Here is a 27,399-nt window from a genome sequence, read left to right as displayed (position 1 = left end):
GAGAATTAAAAGGCTTCAAATGTTTTACTGGACACATGTGACAACTCCCTATTTTGCTTTTAGTCTATCCAGATCTTGTGGTTTGATTTTGGTTTTATTTTGCTTTTAGATGTTTTTAAAATTTTATTTATTTATGAGTTTTCCATTTCCCCAAGATGCAGCTACTTTATGCTCTCTCATGTCTTCTACTACTCGCAACAGTAAACATTATATATACTTTGATATAGTTCTACTACAGGGAAAAAAAAAAAACTAAAATAAGTAATTGTTCTGTCATCCAAAAGGCTCTAGTACAAATCTAGCTTCCCTAACAACCAGCTGGTAACATGCTATAGCTTAAGACCCTTAGACTGCACCAGTTAGTTGTTCAAGTTAACCTGTAATTTTATGAACTACCAAAATAGTTCTCCATTACAGAAGTGTAAATGATCTAGAAATTCTTTTGCTTATTTATGCAAGACAATAACCAAGTTATTATTCAAAATGCCCCAAAAGCTAATAAGAAAGCTCAAACATAAGGTAAACAAGGAGCAAGACTCACAAACCACATTACTTTAGGATTAGATCCAATAAACAGTTCATGCCCTCAAAGCAAACCAAGACTTGGTGAATGATGTGTACCTTCTGTAAACCTGTAATCTCAAATTCTGCCTAACCCTGGAGGCACCCAAGTTTACTCTATGCTATTGTACTTGACATGAAAGCTCTTGGTGCTCAGTAATTCTGTTTCTGCATCAGGACTGCACTAGTCTGAACAACTCCACACACTGCAGGTGTTGGTGATTGATAAGGATCCAGAAAAGCAAAGATACTCCACCCAGCTCCCTGATATGCCCAGATTGGCATACTCTCTCATATCCTCAAAGTTCCTTTCTCCTCTAACACAAAGGCTGATGCCCCTCACAGAAGGCTGTTGTACCTTTTCTCTTTCTTAAAAAGCATACTGGCAGCTTTTAACTTTAATGCAATCACCTAGTAATTAGAGCATCCACTCACAAAAAACCTGAAGACCTGAGGTCAAACTCCAGCTCTTCATGCAGAGGTAGGCATTCACCACATGCCAAAGGACTGCCTTACTACCACAGCACTACTTAAGGTATGGGTATACGGAACAAAGACAAGACAAGGTTGTTACATTTACAAAATAGTTCTAGATCAGCTTCTGACAGTAAATTATATGTTAGTCACTCTTCAGAATGCTATTCTCTGCAGGAGTTTGTAAAAGACAGGTGAACAATGACTTATGAGTGCCAGAGACAAACCATTAACCAAGAGCTTTCCAGTACCACTTTGCCCTTCAAAACTTTCTAAAATACTTTCAGAATCTCATACTCCAGGTGCTTTGACTGTCTTCCACCTCAGCTAGTATCACCATTATCTAATTTTCCTGTGCTTCCCCCCACCAAAAGAAAGTCAACTTGACGCATTCCACACCAATTGCACAACCTTGCCGTAAACACTTCCCTAGGCACGCCGCTCCTCGTTACATTTACCTTTTCATCTAAACGCATAAACGTTCCCAGGGCTGAGCTAGAAAGCCATCTCCAAACCTGCTTGCCTAATAATTTTCTTACCGCATTAATGTTCCTTTTACAAAATCAATTCTCCTGTCATGTATGAAAAATCAGGGGGTGGCACAGAGTTGTTTACAAGAACCATTATGTTGGATACATTCCCTTACTAAAGGAACCAAAAGATCTAACCAGCATTGCCTCAATCCTATGCCTACCCACATCTTTTATCATCTTATAGTTTCACAAATAATATACCTTGAAATCTCAAAAAGCAGTAATAATAAAACCACCATATTTCATTCAGACTGCAACTAGAAGAAATGTAAATACATAAAGGACAACCTCTACTATGTAGAAAAAAACCCAACAATTCAGCTCTGTTAGGAAAACAATTGACTGGGTTGCACACCACAGCTGTGACTTTACTCATAAGACTCATGTTGATCATTCTTCTGGCATATAAAGTCTCCTTGATTTGACCTCCTTGTCATTATTTTTATGGATGCCAGCAATTACTCAGTCACAAGGAAAATTGCTGGCACGCTGCATTAAGCTAAGCAGTTCGCTCATGTTCAGAAATACCATGGCTTCTTTTCCAAAAAGGCTGGTACCTTGAATTGCAAAGTTCAACTGAATGACTAATAAAAAGATATTTTAGTATTTAGCAAAAAAACTTAGACATGACCTTGCAGAACAATACATACAGTTATTCAAAGCATTTAAGATATTAAAAGACCGAGTCTTTCAGGAAACTTAATATCATCGTAGGAACTTTCATGTACACTCTCTTAAGACTCTATTCAGGCTATGGTAGCTGACATCCAAGCTGTTCCAGTTCTTATTCTTGAGACGCAATGACAAATCTCTTCACTGTTATACTGCTTTCAATACCACTTTGCTCCTCTTCCACACAAAGAGAAAATGACAGATGGGGGAGGGAAGCAATTCTCTTGTACGTTAAAACAATTGGGTCAGTTATCTCTTGATTCAATACTCACTGTTATATGATTGTAAATAAGCTGAGACCAGCCAAAGAGATCTGCTAATCTGTAGAAAGCCGCCAATTTACATCGTAACAACTTCTCCCCTTTTTCATAAGCAATGGAATCTGAGCCTCTCAGATCATTCACGGGTGTCACCATACCAAGACCTAAAAAGGAGAAAGGGTAAAAAAACAAACAGGGATTGCATTCAACATCAGTTAAACAACACACACCACTATTATAGGAGTTGTTCTTACTAGTTTATATCAACACATGAACCTAACAAATGGATAGCAAACCTTCGTTACTATGATGTCATAATTTATATTACACAAATACAGTGGCAGCCTTGCATAAGGTCATTTATCTTTGGTAGACTCAGCATTCATTTCCTTCCTTAATATTCAATGGTGCTACAGTGACAGTGCGTTCCTTAGCAATTTTTTTTTTTTCCTCCTTTCTCAAACAAAAGATTCTCTGCAAAATACAGCTTAGCTGTTAACAGAAAAACATAACTCCAAATATTCCACTTTTTGAGATACGTGATTTGGTATTCCTGAAAAGGAGAACTGTACATCTAAAAAGTTCATTTAATTGGGAATAATTAACGACAAGATAGACAGAGGAAGATTATGGTAAATAATTACAAACACTGTAGTTCTATTTACAGTGCAATTAAAAATGTGGTTAAAAGTAACTGTGATAAAGCAGAACCAGGTCACACTACAGTCTAAACTATAAACTTATTTTGGAGCACAGGCAAGGATTTATGTTATCTTAACACAAAACCTCTGTGTACATGCGTATGTACATTTTGGGTTTTGTTTTCCATCTTTGTTTTGCCTGCTGATGTTCCTTGTCTATAGTTTCACTTCACAGAAGAAAGCTCCAAACAGTATTTCAATGGCAAAAATAATTAGTTTCTAAAGAACTTCACAGTTACTACATCACTAATAAGCATTTAATTTCCCCGCAGACAATCCATGTGGTAAACATTAGCAATATTTAACTCTTGAAATTTTTTACCAGTGCTGACTTCTCAGGCTTCCTTTTCAATTAAGATACCATACTTGAGATAGATATAATTTATATCAAAAGCTATGAATCACACTGCATACCACTGTGGCATTTAGAAACTAATCAATTAATTTTATGTTTGCAATGTTTCTGTGAGCAGAACAGAATAGCATTTGAACTTCACAGCACTTCTCATTTTATTCACACTGTCTTTATTTTAAGCCTTTCAAAAAAGAAAATTCAACTATTATAAATTAAGGTGCACTCACTCATGTTTAACGCAGCCATTCCGCCTTGTGGTGCTGCAGGGTAGACGTTTGGTACGTTCGTTGTCATGAAATCTGCAATCTGCTGTAAAGCCAATAAACCTGTTGGGTTCTTCCCCTTCTTAAATTGTTCCTGGATCATAGATTCCAGTTCTTCACAAAAAGCCTAGCAACAGGACATTGCACATTGTAAAGCATGTTCAAATGAACTTCAACTTTTCATACACAGCTTCTTTTTAGCACTTAGATAGAAACATCCTATACTTATTCTGAAAAACAACTCAGGGCAGAATTACTGCATGCACGCTGTTACTTGAAAATGTTGCTCACTGGAACTCCAATGATATCAGTCACTTATTTTTTTGTGAATGGAAATTCCAGCATTCTCTCTTCAAGCAACACCAAAACTCATTGAGCCTACTCATACGGATTTCTGGAAGAAGCAGCAAGATATACAATCACTTTAACACAAAACACTAGTAGAACCAGAAAAGAGAAGGAAAATTATCAGTGTGGCTCACAGGGAACTGACAGCCAAGAAGGCATCCAGGAACACAGGAAGGAATAGCCACTGAATTTTTAAAATGTGTTTAAACAAGGGGTTGTTCACTTTTTTCCTGGTTGTTTTTGTTCTTTTTGTTTTGATTTTAATTTCCAAAGGAAGAAGACAAGATTCTTTACTATTGCTGGTAGCTGCTGCTTTTGACAAGAACACTGGAATTTGTACTGAAAGAAAAGTATCCCAATCATTAAGTAAATCTAAATAAAATGCGTTGATTTCATGTGGCAAAAACTGTAAATATGCCTCTATATCCCTATTCATAATGAAGTCATGTCATGAAATGTTTTGCATGTAAAGTCACGCCATTTCTTACAAAAGGAACAAATGTTATAAGAGAAATTTTGTTTTGTGTACTTTCTCCCTCAGGGAAGTACCTTCAATATTAAATTTCAATCATTCATAGTATTATTGTGCACCCTTTCAGAAAGGGTTATATAAAAATATTTCATATGTCAGAATCATGCATGAAAACTGAGCACAGGACAGAACTTACCTTGTATAAGCTACTCTCAGAAGAGTTACTTAATTTAAGTGTTTAAATGAATACTAAATATATGAAACAAGCAAAAAAATGTCTGACCAGGACTAGATGGACAATATGAAAAAATGTTTATGCCTACAGAGAGAATTCTGAAAACAAGACTGAGAAGATGCTTCATGAGTTAACAAAAATTCAGCAACATAACGTGAGGAAAAATTAGGCTACAATTAAGATACTTTAGAAGAAAGGCCAAACCAGAAAAAAGGTCATACGGATCTAAGATGCCACAAATTTCTCCAATTCCACAGCGATATTAAAAATAGAGATATTAAACTTATCACTTCAAAATCAGAGCATTTTCTTTTCTTACTGGGCTTTGAAGAATCATGGAGACTCTCTTCTTCTGCTCCATCATGTTAAAATCCTGGCGAAGGTCAGGTGCCATGTTCCTCTCTCTCAAATAATCTGGATTATTTTCATCAACTCGATCAAAATACCTCTCTTTATGAGGGGCTGTTGTTGGAGGTGGTGAAGTCACCACCCCCACACCAGAATCACCATTCATAGCACAGTTTTAAGGAACCTATGAAGAGAGGGCAGAAGAGGAAAAAATTAATCAAGCAAGGAAATAATTAAGAACTTCAAATGTGTTTCTTGTTTCAGAATAACGGTTCAAATCATTCTAAAATTAGCATGGCTGCCCATACACAGAAACCATGTTTACGCAAGTGGATAGCAGTATTTTAGAGGAGAAAGAAGATTTTAACATACAAGATTAGAAAAGTAGGCTAACATATGCAAATTCAAATATGCTACATAAATACACGCTACACAAAACTAACAAAAGAGTTCCCATTTAAACTATCTCCAGTTCCTTAAATTGTCTATATAGCTTGATTTTCAGACGGACAGAGTCTCTCAAACCTCCTCAGAGACAATGACAGAGAAGTTCAAGACACACGAGGTCTAAATTTTGACGTTTGTTCATTTTTTTTTTAAACTTAAAAAGTTAAAGCAGACATAAAGTAAAGAATATTACAGAAAACAGGACATTACATGTGTTCACTAGTATGAAGAATCAACCCCACCAAAACATGTTCAGATTGCGAACACATTTCTGGAGACAAACTCAGAAATACTGACTCTACAACCTGAGGCGTGCTTTTCACAAATATATTTATTTTAGGTTCATTCAACAACACGCACATCATTGCATTAGCCTGTGGGTTTTGGAATCTAGAAAGCACACATACAAATGCAATCCCCACCCACTGGCTGCGGTTCATTTCACTTTTATATGCTGTAATCAGTAACTACACGTATCTAGTAGAAAGGCTGAAAACTCAGCTGGTATTGCTCATACACACATCCTTCTTTCACTCACAAGAATCCCTTTGAGTAACATTATCCCAGTTTTCTGCACACAATATTATAACCTTCATTCCAAAATCCTTTTTAGGATTTTTAGAAACCTTCCACTGACAAGCAACTAGTTCAATAAAGCTACCCTTGCAACACCTTGAGAAGCAAACCTCTGATTCCTGATCATCTGACATACCAAATTAAAATTAAGCTTTTTCAGAAAAGATTTATTTTCCTTGCGTATTGTACATGATTAAACAAAATGTCACTAACACAAACTGCACTTCACTGAACTGTAATAAGAATATTCAACTCTGAATGGCTTGCTACTTCAGCAGACTGCAATTATTTACATTATACACAAAATATGCAAAGTTGAAATCCTTTCCCCTCATGACATTTAGCAACTCTACTAAGAAAATGAGGCAAGAAAAGCTAGTAGGTCTTTTCCTGGAGGTGGAAGAATAGATAAAGAGAATAAAGTAGCAGAATCTAGCTCAGTAAGGCAAAACAGACTAATTTCAATAAATATTGATTTAGATTCAGGGTTCACACAGTAAGGAGAATGCTGATTTAAACAGTCAATTTCATTTTGCACCTTTAGTTTTGCAACCATTAGTACCACTAAAATCTGCTGATATTATCAAGTCACTGCAATTCTTTTTGTCATGTGGTAGGAAAGATTGTAGGTATCTTCATTTAAGTAATGATTAATCTTCTCTACATGCTATAACTGGTAATTTTAGATATTTGTCGCTATTCTTTTACTATTTTTAGATTTTTCTTAGTGACTCAAGCTGTAATTCTTTGTGGATTTTAATTTGATTAGGAATTTATTTGCATATTTACTATCTAAAACCACCTCAGATGTGGATCCACCCAGAAAGGCAAGTTTACATAAATTATTTTGAAATGCAGATTATGTTAAAATCATTGCAGTGAAGAAAATAACCTGCGTCAAGACTTCAGAATTAGCAGACCTCATCCTCTTTAATTCTTACATTAGAAAACAAGTTTCAAAACTCAACTGGTTTCTTATTTCAAAATGAGCAAATTACTGAACTGAATACGAGTAAAAGAAAAGCATTTTCCTTGACTCTGCAGATGAGGATACTACTATCAAAATCTATGTTAGCACTTAAGACACTTGAGTTTTAGATGCTCAGGGATTTCCACCCACCGAGTTGCTAAATAAACACACACAGGACACCTCTGCAGTGTTTGAATTATTTCATTTTAAACCGATCAGTTTAGGCTTTAAAAGTCATGGTTGGATTTTTTCTTTTTCCCTCCGCTTTTCTTTAAAGTAAGCGCTTATATACATCTTTATTATTATGACTTCTTTTAATTACTAGATTTCCTCCACCCAGGAAGAAATACAGGGTATAGTGAGAAGAAATAATGTTTTTATCTGCATGGAAAACCTTTTAAGGTATTAGACTTAGAAAGTTTTAAGCAAGTGAAGTCATAGCAAAGGAGCCACCTCTCCTCCGGCAACTTCAGATCCCTGGCACACACCCTCTAAATTCTCTTCCTCATCACAGCCTCCAGCCTGCGCTATCTGCCATTTCATACCCCAAAAATGCTTTTGAAGGCCCACTACCACTTTCCATGACCCCTCTTCTGAGCCCTACAAGCTATCCTGACACCTCCACATCCAGGTTTTTGTTGAAAAATGACAATTTGCAGGTCAAAACATATGGCTTGCTATCTTAGAGGAACAGCTCACTGGGAAGCCCACAAATACAGACAAACCAATCCGCTCAAGCAGTTCCGAATTTATACTGCATTCTGTTGAGTGTAGCCCCAAAAGAGTATTTACTTCAAAGCAAACCACGGGAAAACTCTCAAGTTCACACTTAACACCACCACCACCAGCAGAGAACGATGGCCCGCTCCTGCCTGCTGAAGCATTCAACTTCCAGAATATATTTAAGTGTAATGTTGCATCTTGTGTATATGTGCATGTACAGTCTTAAAGTGTACACACATCTGCAAACATAATTTTGCATTTAATTATCTACACTAATTCCATCCTACTTTCAGAGTTCCAAAAGCTATTTCCAAATGAATTATACATAATTATTTCTCCTCACTGTTTCTTACTCACACTGGAAAGAAGCTGGTCTCTAACAGCCTGCACAGGCAACATTACAATGGGATCACAGTGTTTTACCCAAGTTGTACTAGTCCCTCACCTGAGTATAAGATGGCATTCAAGAACGTCCTGGGAAGCTACTATTGCTTCCCATTGTGCAGTGGCAATAATTTAACAGGAAATTCAATGTTTAACATTAAGCGATCATTTTATATCTAAGGTTAAATATCAGTTTCATAGCTCAGTTTTGTAGATGCCCAAAACTAATGGCATTCCCCTCCAAGGCCCAGTAATTAACTGTTTTAATGTAACTAATAGTAATTGTTTATTTTAATGGCTGTCAGCTACTGATGATATGGGTATTGATTTTTGAATTAGAAACAGATGTGTTTGACAAGCCATTGAAATTTATTTATGAGTTTCCTCATAAGCCCCTTTGGGAGTAAGGCATGATGAACTCTTCAGTAAGAACTTCCGCAATATGGATACCGATATATAAATAAAAGGAATCCAAACTGTTAAGCTAAACACACACTGGGGAATGGCCAATGGTTCTATAAACTGGAAAGTCACACTGAAAATCACAACAGGTTGCCAAGACAGTAAAAAAAGAAAAAATTCAAACTGTCTTCACACCCACAACTCTTCAGTACAGACAGTTCCTTTCTGAATTAATGTACTACAGCTCCCAAGATAAGCTGTAATGTCAAAGGACTTTTTGCCATGATAAGTGTTTTTATGTGAGAGCCTGTTCTAACACAACTGTGTCAGAAAAAGCCACACCCTTAACTGAAAAAGTCGCAGCTGGAAAAATGTAAGTTCATGAAAAGCCCTTCTTGCGGAAGCAGCTATTTTCAAATGTAAAGAGATAGTCAGAGGGAACAGCATATATTACGGGGGATATATGGGGGGAAACAAAATCCAAATCACACCTTAGAGTAACTGAAGCAATTAGATCCATTATTCAAATACATATGTACATATAAACGCTAGAAATTTCAATAAACCACCACATCATATGAGAGCCACCAAGCCAACCCACAGCATATCATACTTATCACAGGGCATGCAAATACTTATGAACAGGTTGTTCATGTAATATATTTTTTGTCAGGAAAACAGCTTTATAAAATATAGCACATTTACAGATAGAGATGTAAGCATCGCTTACAAAAAAATTTCTGAAATTAGTATTAATATTTCAGGTTACTTTTATATTTCAAAATCCCCTTCTTCCCCATCCTCTTCTAACCTAAAAGGGTTTCATCACAGGATTCACCTAAGAGGAAGTGGTGTTACAGAGTTCAGTTTAAACAAAAGAAGGAAGTTATAGAACAGGAATGCTATAAAATTGTTCCAGAACATCCAGAAAGAAGAAAAAAAAAAATCTCAATTTTTAAACAGCTTACACTCCTTAGTACTCAACCTGGAGAGCTGATGATGCACATACAATTACATAGATTTAAACAGGTAAGATGGTGAATAATACCCAGTAAAAAACTACAATAATTTAAGAGCACATTAAAAAATCCACCCTTAAATCTAAAAAATTATATAAAGCAATTTTTTTAAAAAACAACAACATTGAATTTGGGCTGAGACCTCATTGTAGTTAATAAACACATTTAAAACTTTAATATTAAACTCATTTCAATGCCTGGAAATCGGGACAGATCTAAGCACTTATGCCTTTGGTAGCTTATAGGTTCAGTGTTTCTCACCTGAATCACCAGCATGAATGTTACGGGAACCTTGAGATGATGTAAAATGTCTCACATGTACACTAGCAGGGACCAGTTAACTGTATTTCTTAGAAGAAACAAATTTTTGCAATCGCTTAAAAGCTGGTTTCGTTTTGTTTTGTAGAAACTTGTAACAGATTATTTTTTGTTCCACACCCAGAGGAAATTGTTTTTACTAAGTCTGCAGTTGATGGGGTTTGACCTCATCTAAAGGCTCTCTGCCACCAAAGGACTGAGCACACCTCTTCACACCAATGCAGCTTTAAGTCTGCTGAGGCCAATCCAGAATAAAAATACACTCTGAGAAGCAGGAAGAAGGTTGTGTCAAGAACACAAGGGAACCTACAAGACTTCGAAAAAATTTAAAATACACTGCCAACTCTAAGACAGCACATGCAAAAAAACCTACACCCTACAGTTTTGGGTTTTTTTTTTTGTTTGTTTGTTTGTTTTGTTTGTTTGGTTTTGTTTTTTTTTTTTTTTTAAGTTTAGGACAGTTATCTGATCATAACCTTACAAAGTCAAGTCATTTCAGAGAGGGAAAAAAAAAAAACCACACACAAAAACCTGCCCTCTTCCTGGGAGCTTACAATTTTTCTGTACAAAATAACATGCGAGCAAAACGTCTGTATGGGACCTCACATCACATTTGTGAAGTAAACAAGCAGCACACTTCTCTAACTGTTGATACAATCCCAGTCACTAGCAACAAAGATTGAGGTTACCCATTTCCAGAACATATAGCTTCTAAGACCTATTTTGACAACAATATAGTAATTTGCTTTGTATCCATTTTTTTCCTGACAGTTCTTTCAACAAGTTATCTCCTCTCACACCAGACCTATGCCACTAAGTCTAACAGAGGTGAAAACAGTTTTGACAAGAAGTTACTGGAGAAGGGATAAGGGGATAGCAAAACAAATTGAAATAAAATAACTTGTTTTCTTTACTGTTGTACAAACAGCAATCTTTTGAGGAGTAAAATTTATCTAAAAGGCTCATGTAAGTGACAAGTCAGGCAGTGTGCTGGCAGAGGGAGGGAATGGAACTCTATATTGGATGCAAACAGAACCGGAGAGGGAAAGAATAGAGAAAAGACAAAAGTAATTTTATGGCCCAGGAAAGAGTCGGGGGGACTGCGGAAAGCTACAGAGCTGAAATTACTGCACAGGGAAGTCATGAGGCGAGAGGAGGAAGGAAGAGGAAGGGAAAGGGCTGGGCAGCACTGGGGTGGTGCAGCATTGCGGGCAGCAAGAAACCCAAGGGGTAACTGAGCCATTGCAAACAGCCTGAGTTTGCGTGAAAACTGATTTAGTGGGGAGATAGCAAGGAAGCAGAACATCCATCTACAGAAAATAAGGTTTCATTATCACTTGGTGATAAAAAGTTTATAAATTTGTACTCTTACCACTTTCTGGTACTTTCTGTATTTTTTCCAATTTTCCTTTGCTTTAAATAAAATTTGCCAAACTTGTTCCTTAAAAAAAATAATATAACTTTGTAATAGGGAAATTATTTATGATTTGCACTACAATTTCCATCATTTTCAGTGAGAACATTTTGGCACCAATGACACTGGATTCATTCTTGCCATTTCAAATGTTTCCTACTGAACTTTTAAAAGGAAAAGCTGGCACTATCTTAGGAAGTCTAAGAACAAAGAAAGTAAAGCATGACTATACTACTTAATGGACAACGTACTTAACATCATGAACAATCATATTCTTTTTTAGCAAATGTTCCTAGCTCGTGCATCTTCAAAATTTCCTCTGCTCTTTGTTTTCAAACAGGAAGAGACTATTTCATGAACAAGAACAGTTATTTATCTTGTACTGAATGCAGGCACCATCATCTTGCTTATTAACAGAGACGCTGCAAGTTAAATACTGGACTCTAAAAATCTAAAGAAATCGAAGAAGAAGTTTATCTGACCAAAAGTATTGCATTTTTTATCTGATAATATCATGCCTTAGTATATAAAATGGTAGTTCAAGAAACAATCCATGTTAGGAAAAAAGGAAAAGAAAAAAATTAGACCAAGTCACAAAAACTTCCTTGAAACGCATCTACTTTGTCAGCAATTATTTCCTATTTTCACCTTCTACAAAACACCAAAATAAAGTCTAGCACAGTGGGCTGTGAGTGATCACAAGATTACATTATAGAACTGGCAAAAATTCATTTGGGCAAACCTGAGGCTTCAAACCATAAAAAACAACAAACATTTATATTGGTGTTTAAGACAGTATTACTTGTCTACTGAAGGTCATCAACACTTCTTATCATCTTATTTCCAATACCCACATTAAATAAATCACTTTAAATGGTTAAGAACAAAGAATAAAGCCATTTAATAAACCTGCTTCCAGGTTATTTCCAACTACTTATGAAGGGCAAGAATCTATGGAACAGAACTGTAAAAACAGCAGTTGCTGTAGGCCTTATACCAAAAACGAAATCCCAGAAAACCAATATCCCTCATAAAAGCCAGCTTGGAAAGTATGTATCTTAGGAAACAGAACTTCAAAAGTACTGTTGGTAACCTGCTGATAATCAAGTTTTCTATACAGCTGTGTTAAAAGAACTTTTAAGAACCAGAGGCAGGACACAGTGGGAACTATGTCAGGTTGTGAAACAAAGTAATTGTTGTGTAGCTTTACCAAAGCCAATGAAGGCAACTGGGAAAAGCCAGCATGGATTTACCAAAGGCAAACCATGCCAGACTGTAACCCGATCGCCTTCTATGGCAAAATAACATTTTCTGTCAAGATGGGGAGAGCAGTAGATGTTGTTTACCAGGACTTCAGCAAAGCATTTGACACTGTTTCCCACAGCCTTCTCCTGGACAAACTGGCAAGACACACATCAGAAGTGATACGTAAGATGGGCAGGAAACTGGCTCCCAGGTTGCACTCTGATCAATGATTTTTACTCAGGCTGGCAGCCTGTCACAAGCCTGTACCTCCAGGGGTCCATACTGGGCCTCATAATCATAGTAACATAATCATAAATCATCTGGGTGATGGGACTGAGAGCACCATGACCAAGTCTGCTGATGACACCAAACTGGGTGGTGAGCTGGAGGCGTCGGAAGGGAAAGCCATCTAACAGACAGACCTGGGCAGGCTGGAAGAGTGAGCCAGCAAGACCAGTGTGGAGTTTAACAGAGACAAGTGCAAGGCCCTGCATCTGGGATGACATAACCCGAGAGCCCAGTGCAGGCTGGGTTCTCTGTGGGTGGGGAGCAATAGTGGACAAGCTGCACAGGAGTCAGCAGTGGACCACTGCAGCAGTGAAGGCAAATTGGATCTGGGGTTGCATCCACAGGGACATTACCAGTGGAGATAAGAGATGTGATCATCCCATTCTACCAAGCACTTGACAGGCCACACATGGACTGCTATGTCCAGTTCTGGTCTCCACAATTCAAGAAAAGACATAGAATGGAGAGGGTCCAAAGGAAGGCCATGAAGATGATCAAAGGCTGTAGAACCTGCTCTATGAGGAAAGGCAGAAGGAGTTAGGTCCTTTGTCCCTGGAGAAAAGAAGGCTCCAAGTGACCTCATCACAGTTTTCTGGTACTTAAAGGGTGGCGGCAAAGAGGACGGAGGCTAGAGGTTTTCAAGATATGGCTGGGCAGGGTGTTAGATAATGTCATCTAGGTTGCATTTTCCATGACAAGTTGGCCCGGATGATCTTTTGAGATCCCTTCCGGCCTGGCCTGTTCTGTGATTCTATGTAGCATAAGCCCATCTAAAATTTGAGCCAGAATTTAGCTGGGCAAATTCAGCTGGAATAGTGTTCAAATACAGTTGTCTGAATTCTGTAGAAGTTTCAATATACATGGCTCAGAATACATAATTCAGTCCTTGACAAAAGAAGAGGGCAGAAGCCAGCATTAGAATTACACTAGAAGCCAGGATACAGAAAGGTAAGTTCCCTCCTGTTAATAAAGCATTTAAAAGACCAAAAGTATCAAACTTTTAGAAACAGTAATCATTCACCTCCCCACCCTGACCTGGAAAAGCATTGTATCCCAGAGATCAGACTCCCCAGGAAGCTGGGAATGATGCACAAGGAGGAACAAGGTAGCACACTGTGTTATTCCCGCCCAGCAACTAGCACTGGGCACCACTGGAAGGCACAGTTGCAGCCAACACTCACCACTGGTACCATTTTTATATTAAACCCCTCTAACATGATTTATTAATTCACGTTAGAAAGCTTAAATTTCCAGCAAACAGCTCATTCCAAACTAATTAAAAATGGGAAGAGACGCCAATCTAAAAATGGGACTAGGAATAAGATCAAAAAGGAATGACTCTCGGAACTGTTAACTCTTATTTCCAATTGACCAGGTCCCTGCTTTCTTTCCAGTCCTATACTTTTAACTCCTCTTTGCCTCTCTATATCATTTCCTTCTCTGATTTTCCTGCTAAGCAGTTTACACAACAACAGAACAGCCATTTCTGGCCTCAAAGAATTTGCTTAAGACTAACAGTTTCAAACCAACTTATCACCATGAAGATTACCTTGCTTTCACTTCAACTCAGTAACTTAATCTATTTGTTCCTTCTGCTTCTCACATAGCGTTTCTGAAAATGTTCAGTGCATACATTAATGAAAGATTAAGGACAGCAATAGCAGAAATCATAATATAAGATGTCACACTGTTCATATAACAGAAAGGCACTCTCTACGTAAGTATCTTAAACCACAGACACATTAAGCTTTTCTTCTGAAACTGTAAGAGCTTCACAAATGTATCAGAAACCTTGCATGCAAATGAGAAATCAGGAATTTCACCAGGCATTTCTGGTGCATTTCATCCAGGCACAACGTGAAAGTATGAATTCTGCAAACTATCACACATTTTTACACTGCCTCTTACCAGAGGAGCAATGGTCAGAGGTGGTAATGGCAGCGGAAACAGTTTTTCTTTTCACTACTTTGGTGGCTATTAGCCCCCAAAATAACTACTTAAAGTTCAGTGAAAAACATGGGCTTTAATGTGGTATCATGGCGTTCATAGTAGTATCATGATTTTCAGATAAATTTATTTTATGAAGTTGCTCCAAAATTGAAACTGAAACTGAATTAGCTGCATGTTGAACCTGGACTTAAAGAGCCTCCAAAATGAGTCTTCATAACTGCACTGCCAAATACCACAGAAGTTGATTTGTCTGCAATTTTATTTCAGAAATTTGAATTCCAATTCAAAGAAGCTTCTCAAGTAAAAACCACAGAGAATTATGTAATTAATAGTGTAATATCACAAAATTCAATTTAACACAGCTAATGCAAAGAAGTACAACTGGAAACAAAAATTAAGCCAGAATTACTCAGTGCTGAAAAGGCAAGATTAGAACTGAATTCAGGAGCTGTCGTGGATCACTATGTAGAGTTGCAAAGATTATTTTATGCTTGCAGTAGACCACCTGGCCACAGCATAAAGAACATCAAGTAGCAAAATTATCTTCCCTCACTTTGAAAGAACAGCTACTACAATATTATTTCTGGTCCTCATGTACACACTTCAAAAGGGGAGACATGAAATAGAGTTCAAGGAAGGACTACAAAAATGATCCAGAAGGTAGAAGACTAACTTGCAGGGATTAGTAACTTGATCTATTTGTTTAACCAGAAAGGTTAACTGGTCACCGAGGTGAAGGTGCCTTCCAGTCCCACTAACAGAAGTATTAGGAGAGATTTAACACTTGGAAGTGAATATTGGATGTGTTTGCCCTTAGAGATGGAAGTTTCCAAACCAGTAACTTTGCTTTTGAAAATCTTTATAAAACACAAGTTTTAATCCAACTTCCAGAATACCTTCTACTATCTGTCTGCACTGAGATCAGTCCCATCTGCTTCTGAAATCTCTGAACCTGCCCTTCCTTCTTAGGCTTTAGGAAAAATACATTCCCACATGCACAATATGCTCGTGCTATCTACAGCTTCCAAAGCACTTCTAGTATTCTAGCACCTTTTTTTTTTTTTTTTTTTTAATTTTTAAATAGCACCTTCTTCTGCTCATAGGTCGGTGACAGCTGGAGACAATGTCAGACAGAAGGCACAAGTACAACAGACAGGACCAAAAATTCTCCTTAATCCTTCTCCTGCGCTCAGGTCAAACTGATCAGACTTGCAATTAGGACAAATTTTCCCTCAGCTCAGGTAGGATATCTCTTACTATTTTTTAATGATCTTCGGCAGCATGAAGTACAAATCTCTTATCTGAATCATTCAGGTATACCTTACCTGAGAAATTTCAATGACAAACACTACACAAGTTCCCAAATACCTTAGCTTGTCTCACTGGCTGCTTCGATGCATTCAGCGTTTAGTCATTAGGTTAATGTTTTTAAAAGTTAACAGCATGGAGAATAAAAAGGGTTGCACTAGAGAGGTCATCTCTCTATGCCTTATTGACAAAACTACAAAATTTGTTGAACAGAAAACATTGGTGACAAGTATTTTTTCCAGCCTGCTTTATTGCTACATTGAATTTTGTCACTGATGTCACAGAGACTCAGTTACACACACCAGTCAGTACTACACAAGAATAAGTCACTAATTTTCATTTTCATCCTCTAATTGTTCAGAAAGTGTCTGAGGCCAAGACAATGTAAAATTCAAATATTTTTCCAATATTAATATTCATGGATGGTGGTGGCAGTACTGGAAAACAAATGTACATTTATTTTTGCCATCAGGGTCATGAGTCCATACAAATAAAGAGGTTTAACCCAAATACTGCTTATTTTTAGGTTTCTGTGAACCCACATGCACTTCCCAAGCCTCATGCCAAACACGCCTGTAAGCCAGTGCCCTCAGATTTTTGAACACAGGTCAAATCAGATCACCAGCTTTCCAAGGGCGGGGCCCCAGCTTTATCCAACAAGTATTTAGAAAGCTTGAGACAAAATGATCGGCATGTCTGACCCAAAAATGAACACTTAAAACTGAAGTTATAAAAGCTGCTAGATTTTAATTCCAAAACAGAATTTGTGGAAAACAGAAACACACACATCAATTTCTCAAAGAAAGAGCCAAAACTGACCAAAGCAAAATTAGATGTTTAATTTGCCAGTGTAATAAATCAGGTAAGAAAAATTCTGTAATTTTCACATATGTGCATTTGATATCAGATTTTCCTAGGAAACACCACACAGTCCCCTGGAAGAAAAGCCATCTATCTGTGTAAGCATACAGAGGTGGCTCTTACCTGAGAAGAGTCTATTGCTGCTCCACAGAATAGCAGGGAGATGTGCAGTGGTTGCACCAGTGGCTTTAGACAGAAATGAGAACTAGGTCAGGACCCGCGATCGAGGACAAGGTTTTACCACTGCCCATCGTAACTTGGGGATGCTCCTGACACATCAGGTCAAGAGGAAGAACACAGAGCGCAGGCTCTGCCCCACAGCAGTGGAGAGGCTGTAGCACTGCACGAGAACTGTGGAGTTCGTAAGTACCTTTACCAGAAGGCCAAAGACTCCAGGGCTCATTTGAATGCAGGACAGAGAACAAGTTGCAAGTTGCAAAGGAAAGTCACACACATGCTCTACGTGCAAAGACAACAGGAAAGAGAAGCTTTCTTCTTCCCTCAAGATTTTCTTTTGACCTCTAGGTTCAGCAAAATATGCAAAATGAAAAAGACCCCTCCAGGATGCAATATGATCACAGTAACATTGTTTCACTTTTCCTGTAAAGTTTTAAAAGCAGTATTTTCTGATGGCACTACCAATCCAATGGTACCCTTCTTTTTTTGAAATAAAGGAGGGTGGACATTCTAAAATTAGACTTGAAAAATCTACCTTTATTAAAATGTTAAGGTTTTCAAAAAGTTTATACCAGATCAGTGTCTGGGAAAAAAATCCCACAAACAAAAAGACCTCACCCACATGCTCAACGCTATCACAGATATAAAAAACCTAAAACCTTATATTTAAAATTTACATTATCTTTCATGTTCACCACTGTTGAAGCCACTCCGAACCTATGTTTTCAAAAAGCACTTTGAATAACAATAGCTGCTACAAAGGACAGAAGAAATTAAAACTGATTTTTCAACAGGATCACAGATACTTCCCTGATACTTCAAAAATGCAAGAAACATCAGTTTCTTCTTCAAGTATTTGCATCTGAAATACCAGTATTATGATGCATAAAGGATCAACTGGAATGCAGCAGTGCATAGGCGAAGTGGCCCCTTTTTGGCTAGGATCTAATTATTTTCATGTAGACTGAATAGGGAGGGATGAGATTTCTGAAACACAATGGCAATGAACAGAACAATGTCATTTAACCCTTTAATCTATTCTACAAAAATAACTTTTTCCAAAATAGTTGGCTGACATTTGGTATCTTTATTCATTTATGGGAGAGAGAAAAGCAATTAGACTTCTTCCCACAATTGCACAGATAGTGAAAACACTGCCCTAGACTTGTTACAGCTAGGACTTAGCTCTCCTGCTTGCATAAAGTGATTTTATGGGTTTGGTTGTTGTTGCATATTTTTTTTTAAAGTTAATTCAAGTTAAACTCTGAAAACATCTCTCATCCTAGAATGAAGACTCTGTTGACCTACTCATTTGGGTACTACCCCCTGGAACAGAAGACTTCCTGGGATAAACCCTTAAACTGATCAGATACACAAAACAAAGATCAGTTCATTTTAGTTTAAAACATAATTCCATTGACAGTGTTAGAGCAAATTTAAATGTGCTGTATTCCAAAGGTTGAAGTCAGCCACAGAAATTATGACAGACCGTAAAGGACAACTCCACACTTTACAGTCTGAGTGTATGAACCCCAAAGATCAGTAACAGTGAAGGTAGCGTGTCCACAATCCCTCCAAACTGCCTATGGACATGCACGAACAAAGACACCAAGGCACTGCTTCTCAATCTCACCGCTAGCATGGAAAAGACAATACCTAAAGAAAAATTTTCCATTTACTATTACTGTTCATTAAGAGGCTGCAACTGGAATGTTTAAAGTGGGGAGCAGGAAATGACTCCATAGGCTTTTTAAACACAAGACATCTAAATGTGGAGACTAGGCTTATTGGAGTTGAATAACTAAGCAGAGAAGTTGGGTTTTGTTTTTTTTTTTAATCAAGGAAGTCTACTAAGAAACTGAAATTTCAAAAATCAAGCACATGATCGATCAGATTCTGCTTTACATTTCATTCCAATTGCGCAAACAGAGCTTAGAGATTTAGAATAGAGTTCTGGAAAAGGACTGCAAAATTTAAATACTCTAGCTCAACTTCTTCATTCACCAGAAATTATTAAACCTTAATAAACACATCCTGATTTGGAGACCAGACATTCTTATTGAAGCAAGGGCAAATTAAAAGTGCATAAGCATACCAGCTTCGCTTTCCAGGCTGAAATAAAGTATTAGTATGTTCCTTACATATTACAATAAGGAACAGTGTCGCTAATGTTAGGTTGTACTAAATGATAGCTTTTTTTCTTATTCTAAGGCTTCCTATTCATTAACTCTTCTTGTGTTGTTCTGAGCTCCTACTCTGAGGTACACAGCCATGGGAAAAAAAAAATAAATCTAACTTGCCTATCCATCAACAGTGATAATTAGTTTTCAGAGAATTTGACTCAAACACAACTTCCCCCCCCCCTTTTTTTTTTTAAGAGCTTAAACTTCATGATGCAATTTTTATCTGAATCAGAGGTACACTGAAACTATCTTTTTTTTATATATAATATCCATTTTTGTTGATGGATTTGTAAGGCAATGACATCATAAATCTTAAGTATGCCCTGGCAGCATTTGTTGCTACTCAAAACTATGTAACAATAAAATTCAAGAATTACATGGATATCTTTATGCTTTTCAGGAAATGTTAATAAAGTTATAAGCAATTAATGTAGCTGCTCCAAAAGATTACAGAATCACAAAAAGGACGAAGAGGCTAAGTAACAGTGTGTGCCACCACTTGGCAAAAAAACCACAAGCAGAACTTACTGTTTCTTGATGAATTCACGATTAATATATCTATAACTTTGGAGATCCTACAGCAAATGCCCCACAAGAAAATATACTGCATTATTATGAAACTAGTTGGTTGAGATTTTTGAGATGGAACTAACCTGAATATTCATGACTAGATGCATGAATTCAGCCATTGTTTTCTGGCAGAGAATCCAAGTAACTCAAAAATCACTACAGTGATTAGAGAGTGTAGCGTGCAGGCATCACGCTGGAACCAGCAAGTTTGATATGTAAGCAGCACAAATGTAGTTGATGGGTGTGTTACCAGTTTGAGCTAGAAGAGAGTGAATTAAAATACATAAATGAAGTAGAGGCTAATATGAAGACTGGAGATTTCAAGTAGGCTTGAATCTGGCTGATAAAGACAGTAGAGATGTTGAATTTTCCATTAATTTCTCATTCACTTTCAGCTGAGGGTTTTCTAGGTGGCACCCCCCAGTTTTTTTCTAGCACTTCCCAGTTTTAACAGGGGAGAGTGGGAAGGACAGAAATCCAGATAAGTTGTACGACCAATTTAGTCTCTTGACATAGTAAAATAGGACAGAATTTTAAAAGCCTGTATGCAGGAGGAAACAAGTATGTTCAAAGAATGCAAGCCTAAGTACTAATTTTGACATAAACCTTCCATATGAGATTTTATACTGCACTTGCACATAAAAACAGCTTTGAAATGTGAGCCTTACATATGCATCATCATCCTGTTTCCAAGTTAGACAGCTAACAGCCAGGCTTACTCAAATTCAAAAACTCCTTTACATAGTGGTTAATCAAGCACCTGTAAGTCCTTCAGGTAGATGAAAAACTGTAGGAAGACAAAGTGGTTTACCTCATCCTTTATCAACCCTACACTGAAAATTTCTGGACAATGTTTAAAATGCATGCCCTATATAAAGGATATTAACATCTCTAAGACTTGTATGAAGATAGTGACAGTAAGACAAAGTTCATCCCATTACACAGTTCTGAAATCTAAGAGCATTCTCTTTTCCATCTCTCAGAATGCTGTTGACAACTTTAGTCTACAGATTGAAGATAGAAACCATGGATAAAAGTCTTACTGCAACTAATTTTCATGTACTAGATTGTTGTTTGTTCCGTGTTAGGAAATAGTATGTCAAGAAACCCCCATGAATTCTATTTTAGGAGCAACCCATTTCTGTTTTTCCCAGGGGAGTGTAAATGTGTTCCGCACCCCAAAATTATGCAGTCATGTTTCCTACTTCTGGGTAAACCTCAAGGGTCAAGCACACCCACACTGCAACAGATGAAACACCATGAGAAAACCATCTTCCTGATCATGCTGTCTCCCTTGTCAGGCAAGTATTGCACAACTGAATATGGCTGCATAAATGAACCATATGCAAACCCAGGACTTACCTTCCAGCTGCGATTCTTGTTTCCACCTGACAGAGGCAAAAAGACATTACTGACTTTGCTCTACAGGGTTTCAGAATTACATCTGGGGAGAAAATGCAGTAGTCCAGTTTCTCCGGTCACTGTAAATCATGCGAACAGTGTTTAATGGCCATTTTAGCGAAGTTACTTTCAGAAACACAAACAATTCACTACAGCAGCCCAGACTTTGACACGTACGGAATCACGGCCACTCTCACACTTTCTACTAGATCTATTTCTTAATTTCTTAACTAGGACCATTCTAGTCTCCAGATAGTTGCATTAGTCAACTGAAGATTCAACAGAATAAAGAACAATGCACAAAACACAGAAGGATGTGCAGAAACCATGGAATACAGATTCTGTTTGCACTGCAGGAGGACAAGGACTAACCAGGGCCTGACACTTGCTCAACTACTAGAATGGCTGTAGAGCCTCACATATCACAATCCAGTTAATTGACAGAGCAGCTCGTGCTCTGCTCTGCTGTTACAAAGTCTGCCCATTCATAAAGGCTGCCTTCACTGAAGGGGCCAAGCTGGCTGCATTTACACTATGGGTCTGGTTAGAGCCAGCCTGAGACCCTAGGGGACAGACAGCAGCTCTCCCTCCCGATTTTCCACACATCCAGCTTTGAAAAACCAATTCCAAGCACTCAAGTCCTCTCTCAAGGTTCAGCCCCAAACATTAGGTAAAGACAGAGAAGCACACCTGCCCTGAACAGCCAGGGCATCTGAAGGTCCTGATAGTTTTGCATGGCTATAATGTTTTACAAAACTAAACTAAACCTATTATTAAAACCAAAAGAACAAAACTGAAATCATGCTTCTGAGCATTCTGCACTTACTGAATTAAGTCCCAATGTAAAACATGAAAGGTTCCTGTTCTACACATCCCCATGCTTTCAGATTAAACTGAACACTGTCCATCCATAAAGACTAAGTTCTTTAGGCAAGGTTTATTTTAGTTGACAAACATCTGAAGATTAATAGCAAAAACCCAATGTTTCTACACATCTGTCATTATTGGTTGTCTAAAAACAACTCCAATGACTATCATACTGTCTTTATTATTGATTTTTACTTGGCTCTCTATCCAAGTGACTCATCTTCTATCCATATACAAAATGTCCTCCATCTTTCAACATTAGTACTACCAATAGCTAGAAAACTTGTAAAAACAAAGTACAACTGCTTATGTTTGCCTAGTAGTAACCAGAGACCTTTCCCTACTGTATTCTAAAAAGAATCACAACTAGCCAGTGTTGGGTTTATAATCCAAGAAACAGAAATTTAAGTTAAAATAATGAACATCAAGGATGTATAGTTGTGTAAGATCAGGTGGAGACAGAGAGGATCCTGAATAATCTCCACAGCACTGTCAAAGTACTTTTATTCCTGACTCAAGTCATAAAATGAACTCTTTCTAGAAACCCTACTGCCACTATTTTACTCCTGAAACAGGTATGTACAGTTCTTTCAAGTTCATTGAAAGGCTACTGGCATCAGAAATTGCAAAACACAGCGATATGCACGCAGTATTCAAAGCCAGAATTCTAAACCCAGCTTTTACAGCGCTTTCCCAAACGGCATGCAGTCGGATATGTGCCAGCAGTTTCTGCTCATGTGAAGCCCAACTGATCTCAACAAAACCTTAGAAGTTGGAAAGCAGCTCTCCAAGGAGATGTGCAAAACAACTGCGTGAAACGAAAACAATAATCACTTGCATTAGAGCTGTATTCTGGTATTTGTTTTTACAACAGTATTATTTCATATGTAGAAACATCTACACTTTAAGTCTTTGTTTCCGTATTTTGTACGTATATCATGCTTTCTCCCAAGATTCCCACATTGCGCCCGCTACATTGCTGAGCTTACACAACTGTTTGGTCATGCTGTGAGCTGGATAATGAACTAGGGTAGGTAATCTGTAAACAAGCCCCCCCATCCGAACCTGCAATCAGATCTGTTCAACAAAAGCTCCTGCCCTTAAGGGATTTCAATATGATCTAACACGTCCTCATACTTCAAAGTACATTAGGCATTTCACACTTTGTTAGAGTTGTTCAGTAACAAAGCATCCAATGAAGCTTATGAAATGCAATAGAAATCCTACAAAAATGTATTCTATAGGGCCACATGACAAATTACATTTACTGTCCCATTTTTAAAATGAAAATGTTACCTTTCTATACATACACAGACACCAATATATTCTATCATGTCTCTCCCTGAAGTTCCCACAGAAGATGTATACAATCTATACAGGTATTCAACTTCAGCTACCCTGAAGCCAGGAATTGATAGTTTCAGATTGGTTTGTTGTTTTGGTTTTGGGTGTTTGTTTTTAAACCGAAACAAGTCTGATGATTCTAATGCTCAAATATTAAACATGATACTTATTTAGCCAACTGTCCCAATTTCATAAGGAAGATACTCTGTAGTATTCTCTTTTGCATAGAAAGAATTTCTGTAGCTGCCAGAGTAAAAACCATTTGCGGTTTTTACAAGCAAATGCCAAAACTGTCTAAAAGGGAAAAATTGCCAAACTCGGTCAAACTAGTGGTTTAACTCTTCAAATATCCTGATTAACCATGGCCAGTGTGCAGTTTTAAGAACAGTGTAACACACACATACTCATTTGCAGTTACTTAGTGGTTTATGCTTTATACCATGAAAAAAATTACATACATTTCAACATTCCTTCTATAACTGATATAGAACGTGTAATCTCACTTTGCACTGTGCTAAACTCTTGACCGTAACAGTACCTCATAGCACTAAGTCCCATGGGCTAATACAGAATATGACTTTTTAAAAACAGTGTTTTAAACATATTACGTGTAAAAAAATCCTAGATAAATCCTCTCTGTAACGTAATCCAGATTTTTGAAACTGTTTCTGACCTTACAGTATCAATTCATTTTTCTATTCTACTTCAACTTATTTTTCTCATCTGTCTTCTCCAAACTAAACCAACTTCAACTTTCCCTCCTGCCTCATACTTCCCCACTATTTTCTTTCCTATTAGTACTAGACCTTACTACAGAAATTCAGAGATCAGCTAACAATGAACAGGAAATACTTTAAATAAGACTTTTTTTTTCCCCCTTTAATCTCATGGACCTCTATGAACATCACTAAAAATCAGATGGTTTTATGAAGATGTTCAATGACACACAATAGCAATATAACTATCTTAAATAATTCTTATTTATGAGTCTGTTATCAACCTTATCCCTGATCTTTTTCTGTGTTATCCTCAAATACCTTGCTCTCCTCCAATCTCAAGTAACCTATGCAAGACTGTTACATCAAATTTAATTTGTTTCAGTTTTCTAGATCTTTAATAATATAGGAAGAAATTAATGGTAACAAAATCTGAACAGCCCATTATCTAGTCATTGTACTGTTTCTCCTTGTTGCAAATTTATTCTGTCCAGATGCTACTGTCTCCACCAACTATTCCTTCACATTTTTCACAGGAAACTAATCTAATCAAACAAGTCTTGGAAAGGATATACACTCATTCTTCTTTAGGGGGATAGGAGGTAGTAAGATTTTTCTGATTTATCCTCCAAAGATCAAACTGCATGTCAAAACACACCTTCACTTCATAAGACTGGTTTAGTTTAAGAGGCACAGTGCCAACATGAAAAATATACCTCCAAGAACACTTAGTTAAAAAGTGTCACAAGCTAACATAATGCAGTATTTAAAAAAAAAAAATAAAATTAAGAGACATGACTCTCATATGAAATAAGAAACCAGATCTGAATATGCTGCTGAAAATATAAATTATTCCAACTTTGACTTCATCCCTTTCAGAACTAGCTATAGCATAGGCCACATCTGCAGGGGGTACTATTCTAAATGATGTAATAAAAGATTATTTCAATTGAAGAGCAATATTCGGCTTCAATTTTGACAGGTAAATGAATTAAAAATAATATATATATGTAAATGAACGTAAAGCCAGAAAGCTTTTTCTTCTCTTCATTGTTTAATAGCATATTTTCAATTAACAAACAAATTACATAGTTCACCAGAAGGGGGAAACTGGTAAGATGTCAGTGTCATATTCATAAAGCAAATCAGAAAAAAACCAAAAATGCTTGGCTTTTCAGTAATTATTTCAATATTATTTCAATAACATGATATTCACTATTATTTCAATAACATTATTTACTTTAACACTTTTTCAGTTACCATGACAAATCCTATATGGTCTGGTTGAAAAACATACTTTAAAGAACAAAAATGTCAAGATAATAAACTTTTACAGTTTTCTTACTACCCATACATTCTTTCAAAATACCAGTATTCCTAAATGTATTCTCACAGCAAGAGCTTTTAAGATGACATCTGCTAAGTCATCCCCTCTTTGGAGACTGTTGCCAAATGGTTTGAGACTTAAATTGGGTATTTTTTTTTTCTTTTATTACATGAGACTGTCTCTAGTTCACACATATTTAACAGTAAATGACAAGAGAGAATGTCTAAATAATAGAGCTGATTAAATACAATTTAGTCAATATTCATATAACAGTGAACACTTCCACAAGCTCTAAAGTATTAACTATTCTTTATCAGCTTTCGAAAATATAGCTGCCAAACACTTTTCCCCAAAAATTCCACTTTGCGAAGTACCTTAGCCAACATTAACGCTTAAACACATGCAAAGTGTTGTTTAAGTCACTGATGTTGTGCCTATATAATTGTCTTTCATATTAATCCTTATGTGTCAATACAGCAATTTAATGGAATAAGATCTAGTTCTCAGTCTTTTACATTAGTTCTGAAAACATTAAAATACTGTGAAACTTGTGAATAAAGAAAACACATCCAATTTAAAGGACACAGATAGGGCTAGACACTGCTTTGGCAATTATTTATACCTAAAATCAACAGGAAATTCCACTAACAGCTGAAGGGAAGTCAATAATACACATTAAGCACAGTCAGGAAGGAACCTTTCAAACATCATTAAATTTCTAGCCCATCCTAACCAAACTACTTTCCATGCTTGAAATTCCTTCCAAAAACTGAAGCTTTCTAGATGAACATTTTACAAAAAAAAAGATTAAGTAAGGCAAAGTCAAAGAATAGAAAAACATAAAGCAGATACTGTGTTTCTGCTCGTATAAAAAACATCCTGTAACTTACAACTTACACTACTGATAGAGATGAAACAATTGCACAAATGAGTGTTTACAAGTTCCCTTCTGGGTCTGAAATACCTCAGCAGGAATTAAAGCATGAATTAACATGTCATAACAACTGAATAAATTAGAAAAATATTGTACCTCAGGCAACATTAGAATCATAGAATCGTCTAGGTTGGAAGAGACCCTTGGGATCATCGAGTCCAACCATCTACCCTACACTACAAAGTTCTCCCCTATACCATATCCCCCAACACCACATCTAAACGGCTCTTAAACACAGCCAGGGATGGTGACTCAACCACCTCCCTGGGCAGCCTATTCCAATGCCCGACCACTCTTTCTGCGAAAAATTCTTTCCTAATATTCAGTCTAAACCTACCCTGCTGGAGCTTGAAGCCATTCCCTCTCGTTCTGTCATTAATTACCTGTGCGAAGAGACCAGCACCAACCTCTCTACAGTGTCCTTTCAAGTAGTTGTAGAGAGTGATGAGGTCTCCCCTCAGCCTCCTCTTCCTCAGACTAAACAGTCCCAGCTCTTTCAACCGCTCTTCATATGATTTATTCTCCAGGCCCTTCACCAGCTTCATTGCCCTCCTCTGCACTCGCTCCAGCACCTCGATATCTCTCTTGTATTGAGGTGCCCAAAACTGGACACAGTACTCGAGGTGTGGCCTCACCAGTGCTGAGTACAGGGGCACAATCACCTCCCTGCTTTCTGCTGGTCACGCTATTTCTAATACAAGCCAGGATGCCGTTGGCTTTCTTGGCCACCTGGGCACACCGCCGGCTCAGATT

General features: G+C 37.2%; 1 protein-coding gene across 10 annotated transcripts in view; it reads right to left on the bottom strand.

Annotated features, from left to right (window-relative positions):
* The window catches only part of ADD1 (adducin 1), a 66,966-nt gene that overhangs the window by 28,077 nt on the left and 11,490 nt on the right, over positions 1–27,399 (bottom strand). For 5 of the 10 annotated variants that reach the window (XM_074147600.1, XM_074147603.1, XM_074147599.1 and 2 more), the window contains exons 2-4: positions 5,194–5,406; positions 3,784–3,946; positions 2,513–2,664 (exon numbers count right to left, since the gene is read on the bottom strand). In XM_074147600.1, the coding sequence (XP_074003701.1) occupies positions 2,513–2,664; positions 3,784–3,946; positions 5,194–5,388 (510 nt within the window). In that variant the 5' untranslated portion in view covers positions 5,389–5,406. Of the gene's footprint in view, positions 1–2,512; positions 2,665–3,783; positions 3,947–5,193; positions 5,407–27,399 lie in introns of those variants that run through there. The other 5 variants (XM_074147595.1, XM_074147596.1, XM_074147598.1 and 2 more) reach the window with 1 other exon arrangement.

Source organism: Numenius arquata, chromosome 5 (genome assembly GCF_964106895.1).
Source record: "Numenius arquata chromosome 5, bNumArq3.hap1.1, whole genome shotgun sequence".
Lineage (NCBI taxonomy): Eukaryota > Metazoa > Chordata > Aves > Charadriiformes > Scolopacidae > Numenius > Numenius arquata.
Note: the sequence above shows the minus strand (reverse complement) of the source record. Positions and strands in the feature narration are given on the sequence as shown.